Below are 26,140 nucleotides of genomic sequence, written 5' to 3'. Positions count from 1 at the left end.
AATAAAAAATACATAAAATTTAGTTTCTTTTTCAACAAAATCAAATTTTCAACTTAAAAGAACGTTAGATATTTGCTTTTCCCTTTTCCCCATTATTGGCCTGTTGAACCAAAAAGTTCTCCGTCATCCAAACATGTATTGCAAGTGAAAATGGGCCAAAAAAGGAGTCCGAAAAACTAAGTTTAAAATGAGAAAAAAGCCTCTGCTCAGTTTAATTTCGAAAAAATAAAGAAACAATTGGCAGACTCAAGATTTATTCAAAATCCTCATGACTTTACAGTTTTCTTCCAAAATGTTCAACTTTTTGCCAGGAAGAACTTGTTTGAAATTTGAACATGTACTTGCTGACTCCACTGATTATGGTCATTAATAGATATTAATATCACTTCATTTCATTTATTTCATTTTATTCGGTTGAAAGCTATGTTGGCTTTGTGCTTGATGATCATATGGTAAAGTTCAGTTCATGCTGATATTTGGAAGATCTGTTTAAATATATTAAAATTTTAGCCATAGATGAGGGTTTTTCTTTAAGCAAATTATGATGGAGTCTTAAAAATGATGCAACCTATCACAGATCAATTTACTCGTAGTTTCATTTATTATTTTCCTTATACATGTGTTTTTATTCTTGCTCTTTTGGTTTCCATACTGGATGAATACAGGGATTTAACCAGCACTACTGCTAATTTAATTGTGTTACACTTTGTTGTATCACAGTGGGATGGAGATGATTCAATTCACAATCAAGAGGAAATATCTCCATCAGCTTCAAGGAAAGGTCGTCTGCCTACTCCCGCTACAAGGCGCTTTTCACCACTGAAGCATCCACGGGTTGCAGCTGATATTGCTTGTAGGAGAAAGCCTACCAAATGGAGTGTCATTGAAGAAGAAACTTTGAAAAAGGAAGTTGCCAAGTATGGAACCTTTCCACTTTCATTATATTGTTTTCGACCGAATATTTTGAAGTTAGAAGCAGGATTTTATTGTTATATGTTCAAGTCATGTTGAGTATTTTCCTGCCTCAGTATCTTTTAAATCTAGTTTGAGCTTGCAAACTCAACTTGGAAAAGAAATGCCCAAACTATTTGAAAATTTGGTTAAGTACATTAAATTTGTTATAATTATTTAACAACAGTAATAGTTCACATACATTCATAAAGCATATAATCAACCAGTCAGAATCAATGTGTAAATACGGAGATAAATATAGTTCTTAATACATAATAAACAGCTTTCTCAGCCCATGGGAGTGTGATCTAGCAGCAAGTAGCCAGGCATTTGGGTTTGTTTAATGCAGACACCGTAGTTCAAAACTCTCCGAGTGGGTGTGGAGGAGGTCAGATGTGAGCCCTGTGCAATGTTTTAAAACTCCAACTCCGACTCCGACTCGGCCGATGGTCGACTCCGACTACGACTCCGACTCGGTATCGACTCGGCCAGCTTGATTTCAATGACTCGGTCGTTGTAAAAAATACATTAAATATTTATTTTTTATAAAAACACATAATTTTAAAGATTTTCATTCATGTTTCCAAACACACAGCATTAGAATATAGATAGAAGACAACATATGATCAAAGTAGGCTCATGAATATATCCATTATATCAAAATGGCACCCAGTGCACTGTCCAATACATACACGATGATGATATAGAGATCAAAACAAAAACACATAACCAAGGAGGCTAGAAATGGCCTCTACAACAAAAGTCTGTGACCAGTACTACTGGCTACTGCTAGAGTTGCCAACATCATCTGGCTCAGTGTTACTTGGGAGCGGGAGCGAAAACGGGAGCGGGAGCGACATTTTCAGAAGCTCCCGGTTTGGGAGCGAATCCCGGAGGAGTTCGACAACCAATGTCACTAACATCAAGGTACATAGAGGGATTGGTGCTCTTGATTAAATACGAGTTCCATACCCTAATACATGACAAAATTCAATGGAAACATTGCAATCCCCCAATCTTGAAATCCTGAAAAACTGATAAGTCTGCTGGATTTTGAATGAAATCTAAAATTCTACTTTCTCCATATGAAATCCAATGAGGCCGGAACCACTCTCAAACATCCCGAGTCATTTCATGGTAATGTTAAAAATTTAAGTAAAAAGATGAAAATGAAGATTAAGGACATTGTCCTTAATCTTCATTTTCATCCTTTTACTTTAAGAATTTAACATTACCATGAATAGTATATCAATACCAGCCCCAGGGATCAGAGTCAGACAGGGAAATCCATGAGTTAGACAGGGAAGCCCAGGGAGTCCCCAAAAATGAAATTTAAAAAAAAAATGCCGCCGAAGTGACTTGACCGGCCGCTGTTACTGAGCCGGCCGAGCTGGCTTGGATTCGGCCGAGCCGGCCAGGTTGTTACCGAGCCGGCCGAGTCCGGTTCAAAGGCTGAGTCGATCTGGTTGGGCTATGACTCGGACCAACTCGGCCGAATTGGAGTCGAAACGGCTGGTTTTTAAAACAGTGGTCCTGTGCGACTTTGGTGTTATAATATGTCCCTTGTAGAGTGGCAGCCTATTAGCCAATGGGATTCTAAGAGATGTATTTCTCAAAAAAAACAAACAGCTTTCTGTTCTTAGAAATGTATTGTAAATAAGTTGGACCTTTATGTAGAAATGTATGGTATATTAGTATTTAAATTTCTTTAATATCAGTGCCAGTCTTTGACTGGGAGTTGACTTGGCAAACAACTCAGTTGACTATATAATATATAAAAAAATTCAAAATTTAATTAAAAGATATATATGTACTTCGATGTAAATATAAACAGTTGGAATCAAAATATGCTAGTTTGCTGATTTATACTGCATTTATGGGTGCAAATAGGGAAAATTACATTGATATAACTAAATTAGTCCTGAGATACATAAAAATTAAAATTCTGAGACATAATACATGAACATTGAGACTGTGAATGGTCTCTAGAATCCAAAAATCATTAAACTATATTCTTATGAATACATACTGTCATGGCTCATGATTTATTAAGGTCATCAGCTTAGGTTGAATCTTCGTTAATGTTATCTGGAGTCTGGATCAGTTTGGTTGATTACAGGTGGTATCCAAGTGAGTTTGATCCTGCCTGGTATATTGTCAAATACGCTGCCAGTGGCAACAAAGGTTTTGGTTGGTGGCCCATCCTATAACAATTATTGACCAATGACAATGAAAACACACAAAAAAGGAAACAAGAAGAAAGAAACAGGTCTGAAGAACCGCGATTCATTTTGACATATTGTAACAAAATCTTGCAGAAAATAATAATAAAAACCATTAGGAATCAACCAGAAAGGAAAATAATACGCAATGGAAAAAATAGTAGTTCAACTTCCAATGCAGAGAGAAACTTGGTGGTTAGAAAATTATTGTGTTGTTATGTCTGGGAGGAATTGTCTTTACCTAACAACAAAGACAACATATATATATATATATATATACAGACAGAAAGAGACAGACTATTAAACATTGTGAATGCTTTGTTTTACTACATCTCGCATATGTTGCCTTTCTTGTTAGCTAAAGGCAATTCCTCCCAGAGACAACACAATAATTTTCCATTATATATATATATATATATAATTATGTTGCAGGGAACTTCTAGGAACTCGGCGTTTTGGGCTGTACCCGTATCCGAAACTCCGAAACTTGGCCGAAACTCGACCATCATGTAATCATCTATGAGAGTTAATATAGACTTGTTTTTCCTTCTAAATTGTCATCTATGGGTCTTATTCCCTTTTTTCTTGCAAAGATAATGTGTTATTCACTATATATATATATATATATGACATTTCGACCGATGTTTCCATTTTTGGGAGGTGACGTTTCTAAACGTACCCATTTGTTTCGGCGTTTCGTGCAACTTATATATATATATATATATGACATTTCGACCGATGTTTCCATTTTTGGGAGGTGACGTTTCTAAACGTATCCATTTGTTTCGGCGTTTCGTGCAACTTATATATATATATATATATATATTGTAATTCTTGTCATCTATTATGTCGCCGAGGAGAGTAAACCATTGTTAACCTCAAGGCTAATACAACAAAGTTGGTCATGTCACTACATTATTAATGCAGCGATGTAACTACATCCAACCACAACATGTTGAAAATGTAACTAGTGTCGGTCTTCATAATTGTATTTGGATCATGACTTGATGTAATTATTATTGTACTTGTCAAAAGAAAGAAAAATAATTTTATTTAAAAAAATTGACTAATTAAAGCATGGATTTCATGCTTGGGTCAATAGTCAGTAGGTTAAGGCACCCATTTAGTTCTCTAGGAGTTGAGTTTTACTCAAGTCAAAGTCATGATGTAAAGACCCTTTAAGGGTTCATGTATCAAGAAAAGAAAATTATTATTGATGTAAAATTAGAAGCTACCAAGAGTCAAGTCGGCCAACCCCTAAAGTCGGCCTAGATGAGGCCCATGCACCCACATGGAAAGCTATATAAAGAGGAACATTTGTCCTCCACAAGACACACTTGAGCATCGAACATCTTGGGCAGATCTGAGGCAACATAGGAAGAGTGAAGTTTTGAAGAAGGCAGCGAAGTATCTCTCTCTCTCTCTGTTTGGTTTTGGTCTATTCTTCTCTCTCTTGGAAGCCAAATTTTTTTGTGGAAAAACTAGGGTTTTCGCAGGTCTGAAGTTGTGCAGTAAGAAGCAACAATCTTGTTTGAAGAAGCAGTTCATTGTCTTGGGTGGTTGGGTTGTTTGGTCTGATCTTGGTGAGTTGTATATGGTCTATGGTCTTGCTGAGTTGTTTGGTCTGATCTTGGTGAGTTGTCTATGGTCTATGATATTGGGAGTCTCCTTGAATTGATTAAGAAGAAAGCTCTTTCGATTTTCCCCTGTTGAGGGATTTTGCCTTGGCTTGGAGCCTATCTCTGGTGTTTGACGTTTATCTTGATGATGAACATAACTTTTTTTTTGTAAACTTGGTAGTACTTTCTCTATTAATATTATCAAACCACTAACATATTTTTAACAATAAGAACAAGTGGCCTCTACTTGCCCGTAGGAAACTAGGTTGGCCACCTGTTTGCGTTAAATGATGTCCAAAATTAAAATAAGTCTTTCTCCACCATCTAGGCAACATTTGCTGTTCTATCTATTATTAACTTCAACTTAGAAATGTAAAGGCTAATCGACATATAACAAAATTCTGACTAGAAACCTGTTTTACTCGTCCGAGGAATCCATTGAGGCTGGGGCCTTCGCACTGGACCCCAAAATCTCGCTTCTCTTCATATCCTGTAGGCTTTGCTCTATCCTGCTCAGTGCTAGATTATTTCTGTACACTTGTATCTGAACTGCAACAATCTCTCTGTGGAGATCCTTCATGCTGGGCTCCTTTGTTTTGGCCTCCTCTTGTACCTTCTGTTCCTTGTTTAATGTCATTGCTCGGGCTATTATGTTCTTCATAACCTAGTATTGCTGGATTGTTTGCCGGAATAGTGTATGTCGGCCTCTGGTGTTCCCCGGGTCTTTCACCATAGCTTCCCACTCTTTTGTCTCTATGTCTTGATTGGTTATGCTGTCATTAAGTTCCCTCTCCCACCCTGTTATTTGAGCTCTTACCTCCGGCGGATTGTCGGCCATGTATGTGCTAATGAGAGTCTGCATGTGCTCCTTTCCAGACTTTCTGCCTCTTTTGCTAGGACCTCTGCTAGAGGTTGCTTCCCCCTCGTGGTCCTTTTCCTTGCCTTCCTAGTTCCTCTGGTTCCTCTTTTCGCCGCCTCTTTTCCCTCTTTTGCCATGCTAGCTTTGTCCCGACTTTGTTTTGCTTCCACTGAATAGCACTCCAAAGTTGGCTTTCTTGCTGAAGCGCGATGTGTGGTCAATCCTCCAGGGTGTGCTGCACCCTGGTTATTTTAATACCTAAAACAGTAACAAAAGAAATTTCATTATCAGTCTGGATACATTTACACAGAGTGATCATAATTTTCTTTGCATCGGACTTGGCCACTCGCTCTGGTCGTGACAACTTGGGTTTGCCTTCCTTCTCCCTCAGTTTCCCCCAGCCTGCACTTGAAATAACAGGCTTCGGCCTCCCGGTTCCTCTCCTCTCTGTTTAATCCCTCCCCAGCAAACCAGAGCATGCAGGTCAGCCTTTGTGATTCTGCAGGAATCCCTTATTTGGGTTCCCTTATCAGTATTCAGGGTCACAATTGAGTTTCCCATCCAAGACTCTCTCCTCTCAGGTATCCTCGCTCAAATTTTTCCCCTGGTTATCCCTTGAGTCCCGCTTCCGACAGTCCAGTTTGGGTTCGTATCGAGCCAGGCTAGCCATAGCCTTGCTGCTTTGGCCATTGTGATTCCAGCCTCCCTATCTCTGATAATGTTTCTTCCTTTCCATGCCTCAGGTACCACCTGGCTGGAACTGCAGTCTTCCTACGCTCTCCATTAAAGAAATCCCAATTGTCATCCCATCTTACCTCATTCCCTCTCTTCTCGTCTACCCAGAGATACACTATAAATTTACCGTACCCCCTCACTCCATTAACATTATAGGCATAGACTCTCCATTCGGCCAGGTTAGAATCCCAGGTTTCCCAGGTCTCGACTCGTTTTGAGTCTTGACTTCCCTCAGCCCCCTCCCTGAATTCCTCTGAATTAATCATTTCTGCAATTCTATCGACTAAGGCAACCGGGGTAACATACCATTGTTTTGCGTCGATGCCTGTTATCCTCCCAACGTCCTCCAGCCTGTGTCCACCACCTTCTGCTTCTCGTTCTTTCGCCTTCTCCCTTTGCATGCAGCTACCTCCTCTCCTGTCTGCCTTTGCGTCTTGTTGTTTTGTCCAATTGCCCCACCTTACTTCCGTCTAGCCCCCCATGTGCCCTCTTCTTCCTCCCGCCGCCCATTCTTTCATTCCATTTCCTCGGAATGAGGTTCCCCTGACTCTTCCATTACTATCTCTCATAACTTCCCTCGTGCCTCCGGCTGCTCTTGCCGTGGGTTTCTTTCTGCCATCGTGCCACTTGCCATCTCTATTCTACCCGCCCTCTCGCTTGCCCCCAAACCTTCGTCGCTCTCTTCCATCCTCGACCACACTCTGTCCTGCCCTGCCCTGCTTGTTGCCCCTCCTGCCATCTCATCCTCCCACATCCCAATGTCCCATCTGTCCTTGGGCCCAGGTGGTTGGCTTCTGACACCTCTACCTCCCATCCCCTCTGGCCCACCTCTTCTGGTGTCTCCCCGTCTTCCCTGCCGCACCCCGATCGGGGGTGATGATGAACATAACTTAAAATTAGAGAAGTAATATAATAAACATCACAAGAACTTGTCAAGTGAATGAGAAATCTGTTAATAAAACCCTAATGAAGCACTACCCTAGATTTCTCAACACAACAAAGACCACAAAAGTATGGTGTGTGCCTGTTAGGATTTAAACTTATTATTGTGATGATTATTACCATAGTATTCAAAACCGGAACCAGTTATTGGACCAATCCACCTATCAAACCAGTTTTTGAAACGGAACCGGAAAAACCAAATTGGTCAGAGATTAATGAATCATTCTTTAAAAAATACATGAAATAATCATTTAATGAAAAAACTATTTTAAATATTTAAAACCATGATTCCAAACCAATAGAGACAAAATATGCAAAGTTTTCTCATCTATATACCATGTAAAGGTGAATATATCAAAATGGCACTAAGTGTGATACATATCAACAACAAAATACACAATTAATGAGGCTCTAAATGACTTCTAGAGTCCAAAAAAATGCTACAAGCTAATAATAGGGCAAGTAGGCTACTACAAGTCTACATATCAATGATCAACATGATCACTGCTCATCTTGATCAAACTCATCACCACTACTAGACATGCGATCATCAACATGAGCTATATAAACATCATCTGGCTCGGAGTCTGAGGACTCCTCAAACTCCTTTGCAACCTCGGTAGTAGTCGTAGCAGCAACAAAAGTAGACATCAAAACTACGAATCATTGATCAACATGATCACTCAGACAACTCATCTTATTGATTCTGGACCATTAGAAATGGGATCATCAACAAGGGCTACATAAACATCATCTAACTCAAAGTCTTCAGACTTTGATATCTCAACCTTATAATATGGTGGAAATTGAAAAAGTTTAACATGCCTAACCAATGATTTTGTGTTTGAGTGAAGGGTTCATCTCCTCAACCTTATAATATGGTAGAAAAAGCTTAGCATGCCTCACCAATTATTTTCATTTAGTGAAGGGTGAAGTTTTGTTAAGACCATGGTAGAGGAGTTCAATGATCAATAACACCAACATCAATGAAGTTCAACAATCAATGCCACCAACATCAAGGTACTTAAAGGGCTTCATGCTCTTGATCAAATGTTAATCTCTTACCGTCACACATGGCAAAATCAAATGGAAACATTGCAATCCCCCAAATCCTGAAATTCTATTTAAGTCTACTGGATTTTGAGTGAGAACTAAAATTCTAGTTTCTCCATATGAAATCCAATGAAATTGAAACCACTCTCAAACATCCCGAATCATTTCATGGTAATATTAAAAATTTAAGTAAAAGGATGAAAGTGAAAGATAAAGGAAATGTCAGTTTTACTTTAAGAATTTAACATTACCATTGATTGCCAATATTGCTAAGGTTGAAACTTGAAATGTGTGAGGCAATGAGAGGGGAGGCAGGCTTTTAAAGGCTTGGAGGGGCTGTTTTTGGAGGGAAACAACCCCTAGTTTCCCTCAAAACCACTCATGAACGCCAAAAAACAAGTTGCAAGGGGTCTGCGACCAAACTAGTAATGAATCGACCAATTTATGATGGAACCAGGCAGTTTATGGCCGGTCTATAGAAAACCCTAGCCTGCCAAGAGACTTAACATGGATTTTCAACCGGTTCATCCTCACCAGCTAATGAACGGGCTAGTTTGACCGGTTTCCGATTCGAACCGACTAGTTTGAACACTATCGTTGTTACCCACAAAAATGGGTAACCAGAGAGGAGAAATTTATTCTCCTATTTTGGATAGCCAGCTGGCCAACAACCCTACACATTGGCTTGATGATGATGATATGCAAGCTTCTCCACCATCTTCACTAATCATTACACCTCTCACCATTCGACATTCCTCTTGAATGAAGGTGGGCTACCACTCATTAGGTATTTTGATCATTTTGCCATAGGGAGCTTTTACTTAATGTTTTGGGAATTTAGTATGGATAAAGGGGCTATTTGGATGATTGACTCATCTTGACCTTGAATTTGTTCTCTCACCTTACTAGCGGGATTAATCTTTAGCCCTAGTCTAGTCGGACCTCCTAAAGGCCTTAGGGTTATAGGAGGGGCACTACTTGAAAGACCTGGATTGAAATAGCGTGTTCATTCTCCCTTTACCATACTTAACACTTTCCATATCACATTATTAGCCCTTGATAAAATCTCCATTTTTCAGTTTTGAACTGTCATTGGTTCATTGGGGTTTGGCATTCTCTTATCCACATGCTTGAGTAGGTCCGGAAAACATTGCCCTAGAGGTTGATGTAAGTAAAAGAATGGAATAGCATAACATGGCCACAATGAAAGAAAAAGAAAAAATGCAAAAGATGGTCGGGACATAAGTTAGCGCATGAACAAAATCCTAGCATGAGCTCTGCCCTCCTCATTAGCCATCACCTAGTTCTTGAGCCCTTGATGATCCATCTCATAAAAAGGAACCCGTGCATCTCCTAATGTTGATGAGCGATAAACTTTCTCATCTTAGAAGGTAAATTAAATGCTATATCATAAAGAGCAAGCTTTGATCCTTGAGCTATGCACCAAAATACAAAGCATTATAAAAAATAAGTAAAAGGTGCACTAAAGGCTGCAAATGGTAGGCCAAGCAAGGTAACTCATGAATCCACAATTGCTCACTCCATTACCTCTACACACTCGGGATGTGGACTCCCATTAGCTGTCCCCCTGATCATGGCACTTGGTTGTGAAGTTACTTTCTTCCATTTCCATTTACACCAACACCTATTGGTTGAAGAGTTGACCTTGGAAATGCCACCTCCCTTGGGGGTTGAAAGCAACTAATGGGGTTGAGTTCTTAGACACTCATACAAAGTTAGGGAACACCTTTACGAGACTTGGTCTAGTTAGATATTTGGAGGTCATCCTGGTTTGAAGTATTCATATGCCCTTAATACTTAAGTATGGTCCACTTAGATGCATTTATGATCTTAGTCTGTAATGAATGGTTGCTTTCACTTGAGTTTGAGTTGGTTTTGCCAGGTGGTCTAGAGGCCTTGAGGGCACTCCATTCCACTTGATGCCTTAGCCATACACTATGTTCTAGAGAGCATAATGACTTAGTAGATGTGACGTTGCCCACTTTTGGCAGAGCATTGGGTCTTTTGATGACTTGAGTAGTTGATATAAATCCTAGAGCACCCTTAGAAGCTAGAACGTTTGGTACCTAGCATGGACGATTCTTGATGATGTACTAGTGGACCAAACATGCACCTAGGCTTCCCTTGACACTACTTGATGGCCATGCTATGATATAGGGCCCAGATGAGGATGGTTATCCTTAGGATGATCAAGGAGGGTTTGTTGCACCTAATGAAGCCATAATACTAGACAAAGGAGGCACCACGTTGCTCACTTGACAACCATGGAGATGATGTGTGGCACCCACCGTTGGATTTTGGACCCTTGGAGTTGCTTTGATGCAATTTTTTGTGATTTTCCTCAAATGGAGGATGATCGTAATGCTTGGAGACATTTTTAGCCTTGACTTTGCCTTGATGGAGCAATTGGAGCTCTAAAGAGCGTGATGTCATCACCTTTTTAGGTCTACTGTTCACACGTGTGGGCTTATCTTGGCATATTTTGTTGTAAAGCTAGTGGGTTGGTTGTTCAAAATGTAGCAAAAAAATATAGTTTCGACTTTTCCTTAGTCAAACTAGATTAAAATTCGAATTTCAATTTCAGTAGAATACTTGGAGGTCGTTAACTGAAGTTACATGGCTCTTGTCACTCAGTTAACTCAATAAATTCAAGTTGGAGACACTTGAGTTCAGTTCTACATGATTGGTTGCTAATTTGTAGTAGTCTATTTCAGTTAATTTGAGTCATTATCAGTTTAACTAGTTCTAACTATCAGAAGAACTAGTGAAGGTCAAGTTGTGGATGTGTAACTTCAACCACACTGAGTGATCAACTAGTTAGCTAATCAATCAATGCAAAATATTGTTGCATTCAGAAAATTCGAATTACCCAGTTGAGATTGGAGTTCAAGGGCAATGTATTATCAGTTGTAAATTATTCCAAGTTGTATAGGTGGTGCATGTAGCTAGAGCATTGGCCTATGGTAATTTCGCAATTCCTTGTTGTGAAATTCCTAAATAATAGGGGCAATTTCCCAAGGGAATAACACAAGGAAATAGGAGCTTGGGAAGGCTTGAAATTGGCAAAGTGTTGGGCCAGGTTCAGTCAGTCAGGCAAAGTGATAGTCTATACAGTTGTAGGGTGTGCTCAGGCTTGAGCAAGCATTGTATTTCTTCTCTATTCTCGGATTAATGCAACACAAATAGTAAGGGGTTTTGAGTAGTTACTTTCCCCTAGATGAATTTTTGTGCACGTGTGATGTCTCCTTTTGCATGTCTATGATTTGTGTTCTAGATGGTGAATTAACTTTCGCAGATCAGTAGAGTAGCTTCGAGTCTCATGATTTAGTAAATTTCCCGAGCAATTTCGAATCTACACATTAATTTCTACATTGGTTTGTAAGCCAATTTTACTTTTTGTCCACTCAAAAATCAAACTTCTGTAGGGACTTTTAGTTAGAAATTAGAAGAAGTAGACCTCATATAAACAAAGAATCACCCCTTACATTTTGTTCATCATCATTTGTTGAGAACTCAAACTCCCTTAGAGAACTCTTCCTTGCGATTTGTACTCCGCTAGTTTGTGTAGATGTCATCTTTTGTGGATTTTTGGATATTGGAGACTAGTGCTTGTTGTGGAGATGTCATTTTGGGATAAAAAAGGCTTGTTCTTAGATATCTTGTGAGTATTTTTTGTTGAATATCTTTCATGATTATTGCATGTAATGAATATTGTTACGGTTTCTATGTTCCATGTCTAAATGCTTATATTTATATGAAATGCTTGGTAAACTTTGCATGCTTTAATTTTGTATCCTTGGACTCCCTAGAGAACCTCCTAGAGAGCTTTTCTCTAGTAAATTTATCCCTTCATAAAGTGATAGTTAGGGTTAGCAAGTGAAAACTTAGGGTTTTCCCCCTTACTCCCTTCAAGGGTTTGATATTTCCATGGTCAAAATCCCTAAGACTCCATCACCCAAGTAGATAGAAGGCACTTACATCCATATCATAAATCATAACATTTTATCTTTTTCTCTCTCTCTTAAAATTTTGGCCCTTCAAGGAAAGCTGCTACGGTTAGGGTTTTTGGCCTAATTCAACTAGGACTTGAATGTTGAGCTAATTTGAATATTTTTTCTCCTTGTTGAGCCTCAAAACTTCAAAATCTAGCAATTTACATGGTTGAAAGTGCTTCTCTAGGGGTGATGCCAAAGATATCATAACCAAATGCATTGGATTTCATATAGAGAATGTGGAATTTGAGATCCCACTCAAAATCCATCAGACTTCACATATTTTTGGGGTTTCAGGATTGCAGGGATTGCAACATTTCTATTAGATTTTGTCATGTATGAGGGTATGGAACTAGTATTTAATCGAGAACACTAAGTCCTCTATGTACCTTGATGTTAGTGACATTGGTTATCAAACTCCTCTATCACGATCCTACTAAAAATGTACACATCACTCAAACAAAATCTTGAATTGACATGTTGAAGCATTTTCCATCTTATTTTAATGCTTTAGAGAGTGAACTTGATGACGAAGATACCAATATAGGCGAAGATTTTGATGATATGTAGTATTTGTTATATCATGATTTTTTTTGGATTCTAGAGGCCGTCTAAGGCTTGTTTTTTTGATGTATTTTCAGTTCAAAGATGGATTGTATTCAATATTATTTTGGTTATGTGCATCCTTACATGCTATATAAATGAGAAATTTTGCTTATTTGTGTATAATTGGTTTGGATTCATGTGGACGTACGCGAATATATATGTTTTTCTTTAAAATTTGAATATTTCATGTGTTTTTGGTTGACCGTTTTTTTACCAGTTCTCGGTTTTGGGGGGTTATTCGGTTCGTTAACCAGTCTGGTTCTGATAACATTGGTTGATGCCATCAACCCTAGGCACTTCCAAGGTTGAAAAACCCTACTTCTGCATTGAGGCTTCAACTTAGTGTCATGTGAAGGTTTGTTGTTCTATTTGTTGATCATACTTTTTAAGCAAACCTTTTCCTTCCTCTTGTATGCCTAATTGTGCTATTTTTGGATCATATCTTGAAAACCCTAGGCTACAAGTCTCACCTTATAGGCCTCTTCATAGGTGCGTTATTCTTTATCACAAAGAATCGAGCCTCGCTCCTAGTTTGAGTACCTTGATCAAGCCTATGAAAGTGTCACCTTTGATCCTTTGACTTAGAATACCATTCAGGTGACCTATACTAGAAAGCCTCCCATGTGGTGAAATTCCACTAAAGAGTAGGAGGTGGAGTGCTGAGCTGACAATAACATCCATCTCATTGTTGTTTCTTAGTTATAGCATGTTTTTTTTGGATGCTGGAGGCCATCTAGGGCTTGTTTTTTCATGTATATTCAGTTCGGAGATGGATTGCATTGAATGTTATTTTGGTTATCTGCATCCTTACATGCTATATAAATGAGAAATTTTGCTTATTTTTGTATAATTGGTTTGGGTTCATGTGGATGTAGGTGAATATATATGTTTTTCTTTAAAATTTGAATATTTCATGTGTTTTTGTTTGACAATTTTTTTTTACTGGTTCTCGGTTTGGGGGGTTTATCAGTTCGATCACTGGTTCGGTTCTAATAACATTGGTTGACACCATCAACCTTAGGCACTTCCAGGTTTGAAAAGTCCTACTTTTGCGTTGAGGCTTCAACTTAGTGTCATTTGAAAGTTTGTTGTTCTATTTGTTGATCTTACTTTTCAAGCAAACCTTTTCCTTTGTCTTGTATGCCTAATTGTGCTATTTTTGGATCTTATCTTGAAAACCCCAAGCTACAAGTCTCACCTTATAGGCCTCTTCATAGGTGCGTTATTCTTAATCACAAAGAATCAAGGCTTGCTCCTTGCTCCTATGAAAGTGCCACCTTTGATCCTTTGACCTAGAATACTATTCGGGTGACCTATATTGGAAAGCCTCCCATGTGGTGAAATTTCACTAAAGTGCAGGAGGTGGAGTGATGAGCTGACGTAGCATCCGCCTCATTGTTGTTTCTTAGTCCGGCTTTTGTATTGTGAGGCCTCTCACGAGATCTGCTAGATTTTGAGGCAACAGTGATCACGACAGAAAATTGCTAGTAGATCAAAGCACTATAGAATCTATATATGAAAGTTACCGCTAGATCAATACCCAATATATATCTATATATATATATTATATTAATTGCAACCGTTGTGGTTGACCACAATAGCTATGGCCCATCAGTTTGTGCTTATGGAAACGTTGAAACATTAGGTGAAATTGATCTATTGCCTTATTAATCATTATTGTATTGAGAGGGAAAAAGTTGTTCACAACACAAGCATCTTGAAAACAAAGAAAAGTAGTGATTAAATCAAAATATGTGATTCGGGTCAAATGGTCTAATTTGCACAAATAACAAGTATTGCACTGCAAGGACAATTGCTGGAAAAGAAGTCGTGTTCATTAGGAGTTACGGTGTGCCTGAAAGAAAAATAATTAATATTAAAACTGTGGAAAGATAATATATATCTATTGCTCAGGATACAGATAAACACATGCATTACTAGGTTCCTTTTTACTGATAAAAGGTTCACTATCTTTGGATGTTAGCAATGTTTCTAGGGGAGGCACCCTCCCACCTTTGAGGATTTACTTGACCAACCTGACCCCACCACCTTTGAGCATTATTCCATGGATATTATTAGATTCTAGATTGGTGGATGATGACACACTCCTTTCCTTTGCATCAATTCAAAGCTTTGACACAAACATGTAACAACATCGATCTCTTGACTTGGTTTCGAACTATGGTCTTCATATTTCCTTAAGGCATCTTGTACATGTACATACGTCATATTAGCTTTACCCATTTTTGAATCCCATTTCACCATGTTTACCATGTTCATTTTATACACATTGCTTTAGCATTTTAGTATATTTGGTTTGGCTATTCTTGTTTTAGTCCCTAGGATTTTCCTTGCCATAGTCCATCTCTATTTGATTGAATGTAATTTGGAGTCCCATTGACCTAATTTTGTACAAGGACAATAATATCATTTCTTTCTTTCTTTCTTTTTCTACCCCCTACTTGGATTGTGCCATGTATTTATGTATGGAATAATTATCACATGGTTAATAGTTGAATTACCAACAATGAGCGTACATCAACTAGTTGATTGAGTCATGTCGACTATTGATTATCCATTCTGTCAATTTCAATTCCTCGAACACAAATTGATTGGACACTTGTATATATGAGTGTCACTCTTTTATTTCTATTGATCTTGCCATCTCACAGACACGTGAAATCATGATTTGCCACCACTGGTAACCTTCAAATCCAACAATAGAAACCACTAATATAGATGATACATCTAACCACAACAGAGGCAAGATGATAAGCCTTCCCCCACATGGTGATAAATTCCCAATTGTCTTGCTTGCCATTTGTGGGAAGGAATGTACGTTGTTGTTAGTTGAGCTTCGATGAACCATCAATGTGCATGTTGATGAGTCATCACACAATGGAGGAGGACCCATACTTATGCATAATGATGACCCCACCTCCTCCCATTGTTTTGGCGGCCTTGGGGACTATTACCCACCAAAAAGTGGGTGGCCTATATGAGAATTTTTTTTCCTCCTTGGAAAACCAACTAGCCAACATGACCTATCAATCAACACTTGAGATGATGCCATGGACCCTCCATATGCTTAGATCAAATTTCTTTCTCCCTTCTAACATTCCTCCTTAAAGGAAGCTAGGTCAACCATCGACATGTAATTTTACCATTTTGCAATCATGTGCTTTTACTTATTGTTTTGGGGCATATTAATATGAAATTTGAATCAAGGAGTGATCCTGATGATTGACCGATCTTGACTGTATTCATGTTCCCTCACTTCACTTGGGTGGCTAGTCTTTGATCCTAGTCTAGTGGGACCTCCTCTAAGGCCTTAGGGTTATAGGACAATACTGTGGAGGCTCTTTATTCCATATCCATTCTTTGGTCTTTGGAATTGGCAGTTTTTCATCCCCATTCTATGGTCTTGGCCAAAAAACAATGCTCTGGATGTTGATGCAACTAAAAGAAAGATAAAAGCAAAGAAAGCCCCATTGAAAGAAAAAGGAAAAATGCAAAAGATGGTTGGGGCAAAAATTAGCGCATGGGCAAAAGCCTAGCATGAGCTCTAGCTCCCTCATTAGTCATCACTCGATTCCTAGAATACATGATGCTCCACACATAAAAATGAACCATTGTATTGTCCCAAACCTAATGAGCAATAAAACACCTAATCTTAAGGGGTAATAAATGCTAAATCTCTCAAATGCAAGCTTGGTGCCTTGAGTTATGCATCCATATCAAAGGATTATCATAAAGAAGTAAAAGGCGCACTAGAGGGGTGGAAAAAGTAGGTCGAGGAAAAGGGTAACTCATACCTCCATTATTGCTCCTCCATATGTTTATACACCCTGGATGGGGACCTCCACGATTGCTCCCTCCACACATCTCCACACCCACAATGTTGGACCACCATTAGCTGGTCACTTGGCTATGGTACTTGACCCTAAAGTCTTGTCAACTCCATTACCACCATTGACACTCGCACTTATGGATTGATGGGTTGACCTAGGACCTGTCACTTTCCCTTGGAGGTTAGAAACACCTAATAGGATTATTCTTCTAGCCATCCTTAACATAAGAGAGGGAACACCTATACGAGACTTGGTCGATGGTGTTCTTTGTGTGAAGTGTTGGTTGTGCCCCTAACTTTAAGTAAATTCAATTGTGATGCATCTATGGTTTAGGTTACCTAATGGTTGATTGATTTACGCTTGATCTTGAGAAGGTTTTGTCAGGAGGTGCACATCACAGCTGCAGAGGCTTCTTGAGGTGATTGCATCACCTCCTTAGTAGAGCGGTAGAAGCCATACTATCCAGTACAAAGAGAAAGAGATTTACTTTGATGTTGCAGTGTTGCTACCCAAAGCAAAGCTTTGCTCTATTTGAAGGCTTTCACATGATGCTTGATGTAGAAATTTTCAGATCTGTAACCCTCCCTTGTTTCAATGGTTTTGCATTTCGTTTAATGCCCACAACCCTCTAGATGTTAGCTGATATGTAAAACTTTGATGCCAATTTATAGAAACATTATAGGACCACTCTACTAGTTTTACTTTTCCAGATAAGAAAATGAAGACACAAGAATACACAGATTTTTACATAGTATTTTTGGTCTAACTTGAGCCCGGAAAAAACCCACAAGGGGAAAACTAGTACCAAGGAGATTTTATTTGCTTTCTAACGAAATTTAATACACAACAAATTAGTTCGTAGATGGTACCTCCATTTTAGTTTCTGCTCAACTCCTTGAAAACCGAGCCACAAGTTCAGCAATAAATTCCTTGAATAACATGCCACTCGCCTAGAATTCTTCCCAAAAGAACTGAAAGTGAAAATACAAGCTTGTGAGTAGTTTTTGGAAGTCCAAGAGACTATGCTTCATCTCATATTCCTGCAAAGAATACAAACAACCAAGATGTCTTGCTTATAAAATACACAATGTGGAATGAAAAAATGATCTTCTTTTTGAGTGGAAGGAGTCTACATCAGAGAGGTGATGAGAAGTAGCAGAAAAGAAAAAGAGTAAAAGAAGAAGCAGTTAAGCAGAAAATTTGATAGCAGAATTGTATATGAGGTAACCAGCATTTGTGACTTGATGTTGTGATTGAGAAATTTTTTTCCTTTTCTATGTTGCAGCTTGAAAAAGAATAGCAACTTGCCTTCACATCACTTTCAGTCTAAAATTCGTGGTTTTCTCCCTTCGGGGTTTCTACTTATATTTGGTGTCTTCATGTGTTTATTCTTGAATGTTGTGTGAATGTTTTGAATTCTTGATAAGCAAATATGCAAATTTTTCTCTTTGGCACCTGCAAAAGGAATTCAATAATGATTGAGCACAAACATGAACCATTAGCTGCATAAGAAGAAAATTAACTTGAGCAAAAATAAGAATTTGAATTACTGATTCACCCCCCAGTAATTCCCAATCATAAATATCACCGTCTACTCTTCCCAGCCTCGAATTGTATGTTTGACAGCCTGTTGTAGTAGCCTCATTTTATATGTTGAAGCTGCCTTGTTTTCTGTGGCTCTAACCCTATTTCTTAGCCTCAAAATGCGATTGGTTAGATTTTTGCTGAATTAGTCAGAACCCCTCAAAATTTGTGCACTTCTCGAAACCTATGCTAATGGTGGCTGCGTTTCCCTGGTTTTCGTGCCAGCTAACCTACAAGACCTTAGAATTCATGCCATTTCCTCTTGTTGTAGGTCGATTTCCTCCTGCAAAATCGTTCTCCTCTCCAGCTCTCATCTCTTCCTCCTAAAAAATGCACATGAGAATGAGATAACTTCTACGTTTTTCTCCTTCTTTAGCTTCATTAAGTTAAGAGAACCCTAACCCTTTTGATCAAGGGCTGAGATTAGATCTCAACCCTCTAGATCAATTGTGGAGATCATTCTCTCACTTGACCCCTTTTTCATGTGGTCCCCCTCATTAATGACTCCTAGTCACTTTATAACTTTATATTTGTACCTTGTACTTTTTCTCCACATAAAGTCAACTTAAAATTATAAAGTGACTTTAATATTAGAAAGTACATAGTACTTTATAAAGTGACTTTTCATGACTTTAATATACTCATATAGTCACATGCTAAAAAGGTTTTATAGAGTGTTTTCTTAGGAAAAAAAGAAAATGCACTAGGAAACACCTCCTTGATACCCCTTTCTTCAACACTCATTCTTACTGAGGAAGGTGTTTATCACCACTCCCATCCTGTCTCTGAAATACACATGCTTTCCCTTGGGCAATGACTTCGTGAAAATATCTGCATCTTGTTCATCAATGGATATATACTGAAGCTTCACTGCTCCTCTTTGAACCCAATCCTCGATGAAGTGGTATTTGATCTCTATGTGCTTTGACCGGTCATGAAATACTGGATTCTCTGCGAGTTTAATGCAACTCTGATTATATCACAATATATTATAGTTGGTCTCAATTTTTGACCAAATAAGCTACATATCATCTTGCGAAGCTAAATAGCCTCGTACTTGGCCTGACTAGCTCCAATATACTTAGCATTTATTGAGCTCAGTGCCATTGATCTCTGCTTCATACTGAACCACGCCACAACTACAAAACCCAACATGAAACAATGTTTGGAAGCACTCTTCTAGTCATTAGCATTGCTTGCCCAATCTGAGTCTATACAACCTATCACCCTGACTCCATCTCCCTGGATTTAGTTCAAACGTCCACTGTGCCTTGTAGATATTGCAACACATGTTTTGCAGCCACCTAGTGCATTGTTCTAGGATCCATCCTAAATTGACCTAATGTGTTGATTGCGAAATATATATCTGGTCTAGTGTTGATCAAATAGATCATCGAACCAATCAACTGACAATACAAATTGGGGTTCACTAACTCAGAATCTAAAGCATGCAACTTCTTCTAGTTGGTGATCATAGGAGTAGCCATAAGCTTGCAATCGTCCATACGAAATCTCCTCAGTCTATATTTGTCATATTTACTCTGGACCCTAAAGATATGCCCATCCTCCTGCCAAACCTCCAACCCCAAAAGGTAATGCATGAGTCCCATATTGGTCATGTTAAACTTAGAAACAAGGTCCCTTTTGCAATGCTAGATGAGTCTCTCCTCTCCTGTAATAAACAAGTCATCCACACACAAAGCCAAAATGAGTGGATCGTCACCGACCATGATGAAATATAGGTTCGGATCTATATCACTCTTCTCGAAAACCATCTGCTACATGTGAAAATTCCTTGAAATGCAACAAATAGAAATTTATTCTTCTAACTGATTAATTTATGCAATTTATTTGCTACGACAAGCAACAAATAAATCACACTGCAATTCTTCACAATAAAATTACGCTGCAGAAAATAAATTGGAACAAAGAAAATGGATGCACACACACAATACAAATGACATGTATTTTTTACAAAAGCCGCTGGAAAAACCCATATCGGAAAACCGATACAATAGATGAGAGTTCATTTTATTATATGCAACAACAAAATCTAAGTACAATATTTGGATGCCCAAACTGGTAATCCCAAACAAAATAATCTAGCCAAAATAATATTGACGAGACAATTTGTCTCACTGGACAACTGATCTTAGCTCTAAAACTGGCTCTGTTTGGGCTACTTGAAACCCAGACGTTAGCCTCTACTCCCACTACCTGTGGAGCTGCTTTGATCCTATCGTTTTGCCCAACTCAACCACTGGAGATGAAGCACTTGGTCTCTCGGAACCTCTTCCGACCACTAGCACATGAATCGACCTCCACTCTAGTTAAATCGAATTGCCCTCTGAATCCTTCTGTGTAGGCCTTGCGCAACCTCACTGACGAATAATGCGGTCCTCCTGTTGCTGAGTCTACGACATTGAAACGTCACCGGAAATAACTGCTTATGCTCCTTGCTTTTGCTTCCTTCTGGCTAGAACTCTTCGACTTAATAGCTTGATCTGACAAGGAATTTCGCTCTCCCTGTGTCTCACTGCTACTGCTCAAGTGTGTTCTCTTCGTTCCCATCAACTTGCTCTTATATCTCTTGTTGGTTCAGCAACAACCATGATTAAATCCTCGTCAATAGCTAAGATCATCTCAAACTCAATCCGTGTGAGTTTCTAGAGCTTTCTCACCTTTCCTTAATTAATTGCTATTAATTAACTAGTTTTCCTAAGTTAAACTTAGGAAAAATTTAAATGATGACTAATTAATTTAATTAAGGCGTTTCACAAGCTTATCTCGTGAAACTTTTTATGGGATTTGAAGATTTTGTGTTCCTTAGTCTCTTAGACACAAATCGAGACTAGAACAATCGTTCAGTGCTACAAAAACTAACACTCCCTTTTAGCGAGAAAGGTGTTTTGTGTTCTCCCATAACATCTTCCCTCACGTTGCTGATGTCTGACATCTGTAACATCCTATCACTGTCCATCAAGCCACTGCACATACTCTGATTCATTTGCTAATCTTGTAGCTGAACCACTCTGCATATGCACTGCTGTTGACAGTGCACTATACTACATTGCACTATTGCCAACTCTGCTCTGCGCTGCATTTGATCTCATGTTGCGACTGCTGCAACTCCTGAAACTGAGAAATAATCTATGGATCTACCCCCATATTGGCTCTACAACTGTCTCCTGAGTCTCTGACTGCAACTAGCATCTGCACTGTGTACTGAGTAACTGTTTTTGCCCTGACTGATTTCTGCGTCCCTTAGTAACTGATTGCAACAAGTCTTTGCAACTGTCTCTCAAGAACTGACTACGCTTTCTGACATTGATCCTCCTTCTACTAAAAAGGTTTCTCCACAATACCCATATGTTCTCTGAAATAGATGAACTTAGCTCTCTTCCTAGAGCTTTTGTGAGTATATTTGCAGCCTACTCTTCTGTGGGAACATGTTGTAGCTGGACTGCTCCACGTTGCAGACAATCTCTGATGAAGTGGTATCAAATGTCTGTGTTTTGACCTATCATGAAACATTGGATTTTCAGAGAGCTTGATGCAACTCTGATTATCACAGTAAATACTGGTCGCGTGAAACTTATGATTGAACAAGCTCCCTAGCAACTTTCGAAGCCATATAGCTTTGCATGCGGTTGTACTGGCTGCCATAAACTCTACTTCTGCAGAGCTCAGTGCTATTGACTTCTGTTTCTTGTTGCACCAAGATACAATCTTGATCCAATGCTGAAGCAACACCTTGATGTGCTCTTTTTGTCCACTGAACTGCATACCCAATCTGCATCTGTGAACCCACATAATTAGACACTATCACCTCAAGTATACCTCAATCCATACTCGGCAATGCCGCTCAAATAGCTTAGAATGTGCCTCATCGCTGTCCAATGCACTCTCTTCGGTCCCACCATGAATTGACAGAGAGTGTTGACCACGAAGCAGATATCTGGCCTGGTGTTGACCAGATACATGAGAGAATCGATACACTGGCTATACAAGGTTGGGTCAACTGCCTCATCCTCTGATGCATCGATATTCCTTAAGTTTGTAATCATAGGCATAGACATAGGTTGATAGTCCTGCATTTCGAATCTCTTCAGAATCTCTGTAGCATATATCCTGTGCCCAAGGAATATCTCCTCGTCCTTTTGCCATACTTCCAAGCCTAGGAAGTAATGCATCAACCCTAAATCCTTCATGTCAAACTCAGCTGCCAGGTTCCTCTTGTTATCCTTTATGAGCCGTGATGACCCAGTTAGAAAGAGCTCATCCACATACAATACTAGGATGAGTGGCTCACCCTATACAATGAGTTAGTGAAGGTTGGGATCTGTATCAGTCTTGACAAATCCCATCTATTGCAAGTAGCTGTCAATCCAACCATAGCACGTCGAGGGAGCCTGTTTGAGGTCGTAGAGAGATTTCTTCAGTCTGCACACGTGTGACCCTCTCATGTGTCTCGAAGACCTCTGGTTGTTTGATGTATACCTCCTCCTCTATCACCCGGTTCAAGAATGTTGTATTGACATCCGTCTGGTGAATCTACCAACCCATTCGTGTTGCTAGAGATACATTCGACCAGATAGAAGTATATTTGGCAACTGGAGTGAAGGTCTCCTCATAATCCATGCCTTCCTTTTGCGCATACCCCTTTGCCACGAACCTAGCATTGTACTTCTCACCGAGAGCCCACAATTCACCTGTCCACAAGTCTTGATACTACCTCCCAGAGATCATATGTCATGATAGAGCTATACTCTTTTACCATGGCATCTATCCGCACTTGATGCTGTGCGACTTCCTAATTGCTAGAAGGTTCAACAACCAGCGCCAACAATGCTTGGTACTTGTTTGACTGTCTGCACTCTCTCTTGTTCGTCCTAGGAGCTTCAACGGACTCCTCCGCATCCCTCAATGTCTGACAAACTTCCCTGTCGGCCCAACCACTAGTGGTGGTAGGGTTGTCCAACTTCTCATCCTTCCTCTGTTGCTCCGTCTCGTGCACCCAAGGATGTGCTAGTACTTGTAATTGTAGTAGAACCCTGTGATTGTCCTTGCGACTGCCCTTGCTACTAGACTAATGGAGCTTTTGCTGGCCCATTCTGATGACTTGCTAGCAACTAGCGAGATTTCTTCAAGGCTTTGTCCTCCATAAACTTTATGTCTCGCCTCACGATAATATTCCTATTGCTAGGAATGTAGATCTTGTATGCCTTCGAGGTTTCGCTATACTCAATGAATAACCCCCTCTCTGTAGTTTGATCCAACTTAGTGCGCTTCTCATTTGGTACATGGCAATGAGTTATGCTGCCAAAGATCCTGAAGTGACTGACTCTTGGCTTCTTCCCTGAGAAGACTTCTTTTGGTGTTATCTTCCCTAATGCCCTGTGAGGAACCTTGTTTTGTATATACACAACTGTGTTACATGCCTCTGCCCATAGAAACTTGGGCAAATCCTAGTCATATAACATTGCCTTTGCAACCCCAATTATAGACCTGTTCTTTTGCTCTGCTACCCCAAATTGTTGTGGATTATATGGAATTGTCCACTCCCTCCTGATGCCTTCTTTCACACAAAAACTTGTGAAGTCGCTATCTATGTACTCACCTCTGTTATCCGAGCGAAGCACCTTGATCTACGAGAGCCTTAAACTCCTTGAGCTGATTGAAGATCTCATCCTTCATCTTCAAGAAATTGATCTAAGTTTTCTTGGAATGGTCATCGATGAAAGTGACGAAGTACTTGTACCCTCCGAGAGATCTAGTGGACATAGGGCCACAAATGTCCGAGTGTATAAGCTGTAACACCATCTGATTTCTTGTCACTTGTTGGAAAAGTTGACTTAGCATACTTCCCAAGTACGCACCCTTTGCACATGTCCTCGTGTTTTGTGCCTTATTCTAGAACACCAATCACTGCTTCCTTGAGCATCCTCAGTGCTCCATGTTGTAGATGTCCCATTCTCCTATGCCATAATTCGTTCAGGTCCCCCTCACTGCTATTGCAATCACCGCTGTTGCTGTTGACTAGTGCCTTTGGAGAATCGAGCTGCAACTTGTACAATCTGTTGCTACGAACTCCAATTTGCCCCACCTTCATCCAATTATGGTGTTTAATAAATAGTTTCTTCATTATAAAGTGGACATCGTATCCCTTATCCTGTAGCTAAGATACTGAAATAAGGTTCATACCTAAGCTGGGTACATGCAACACATCTATAACATTGGTGCTTGCTCCTGACTCCCTCTGAATCTCGATGTTACCTACTCCAACTAGAGTACACTTACCATTGTTTCCCCTCTGAATTTGGAAGCCCATATGCTCCTCCTTGTAGTTAGATAAGTACTCTATAACTCTTGTCCTATGAGCTAACACTCCACTGTCTATATACTAGTCTCCCTGTGAAGTTGAGCTAGAGAGGTAGGCTATTTGAGCAAATTCATTCTCCAATCTAGAAGACAAATCTGTTGCCTCCTAAATGTCAAGCCTTTCTCTGACCATACTGGAGAAATCTGAAAAATCTACTGAAGACATCCTAAGTATAGTTCTCATGTGCCTTTTCTCTTCCACCCAACACTAATCTGCTGCGGCAAAACTTGCTGCAAATCAACTGCGCCCAAATATGCTTGATGAATTCATTGATCTGCTTACTGGAACCTTATATCCAAAAAGTCCACACCTGGAAATCTTTGCTACTGAGGCTGATCGAATTTTCTTGCCGTATGCAAACTAAATATCAATCCCCTACCTCTGCAATTCACAGTTCTTGGTGGCTTGCACTAATCTGAGAAATTTTACTCGTAACTCCCTCTGAAACTAGAAATTTTTCTCTTCGCTACTGACCGCCTGATCTGATCTTCAAAACTACTCTAATACCATGTGAAAATTCCTTGAAATGCAGCAACTAGAAATTTATTCTTCTAACTGATTAATTTATGTAATTTATTTGCTACGACAAACAATGAATAAATCACACTGCAATTCTTTGCAATGAAATTATGCTGCGGAAGATACACTGGAACAGAGAAAATGGATGCACACATAATAAAAATAACACATATTTTTGGACAAAAGGTCTCGGAAAAACACAACTGGGAAAACCAGTGCAACAGATGAGGGTTTATTTTATTATATGCAATAGCAAAATCTGATTACAATATCTGGATGCCCAAACTGGTAATCCCCAACAAAATAATCTGGCCAAAATATTAGTGAGACAACTGATGTCAACTTCGAAATTGGCTCTGTCAGGGCTACTCGAAACCCTTGCATCAGCCTGTGCGTTGCCTCTTGTTGAGAATTCTAGGGGCAACTGCTTGTGATGTATTTTAACTTAACTTGATTAACTTCTTCTTACATTTGATTATAATTAGTGTTCTTTATCATCAAACAACTATCAAACAATAAAATCAGTGAGACAAGAGGACACAAGATGTAGGCGATCAACCAGGGCCAAAACCTCTCCAACTGAGATGAAAACCCACAAAATTTCTTCTCTTTTTATAGAACTTCGATTGACGAATTCCAAAGCCTATGACCCTTGACCAAGACCCTCCAAGACGAAGTCAAACCTTGCTTCCAACAACTTTTGCAATTTCAACTTACCCAACAGATTCTTCTGGAACTTCGTCCTACCCAACAAATTCTTCTGCAACTTCGACTTGCCCAACAAACTCTTATGCAACTTCGAAT

At 39.3% G+C, this 26,140-nt stretch overlaps 1 protein-coding gene across 5 annotated transcripts in view; it reads left to right on the top strand.

The window, feature by feature from the left end:
* The window catches only part of LOC149225604 (uncharacterized), a 162,563-nt gene that overhangs the window by 42,303 nt on the left and 94,120 nt on the right, over positions 1 to 26,140 (top strand). For all 5 annotated transcript variants that reach the window (XM_089377196.1, XM_089377195.1, XM_089377194.1 and 2 more), the window contains one exon: positions 721 to 917. In XM_089377196.1, the coding sequence (XP_089233322.1) occupies positions 721 to 917 (197 nt within the window). The remainder of the gene's footprint in view (positions 1 to 720; positions 918 to 26,140) is intronic.

The sequence above is a fragment of the Pinus tabuliformis genome, chromosome J, assembly GCF_031772625.1.
Source record: "Pinus tabuliformis cultivar Carrire ecotype Pingquan chromosome J, CPIR1, whole genome shotgun sequence".
In the NCBI taxonomy this organism is placed as follows: Eukaryota; Viridiplantae; Streptophyta; class Pinopsida; order Pinales; family Pinaceae; genus Pinus; species Pinus tabuliformis.
This window is presented reverse-complemented; position numbering and strand designations above follow the sequence as displayed.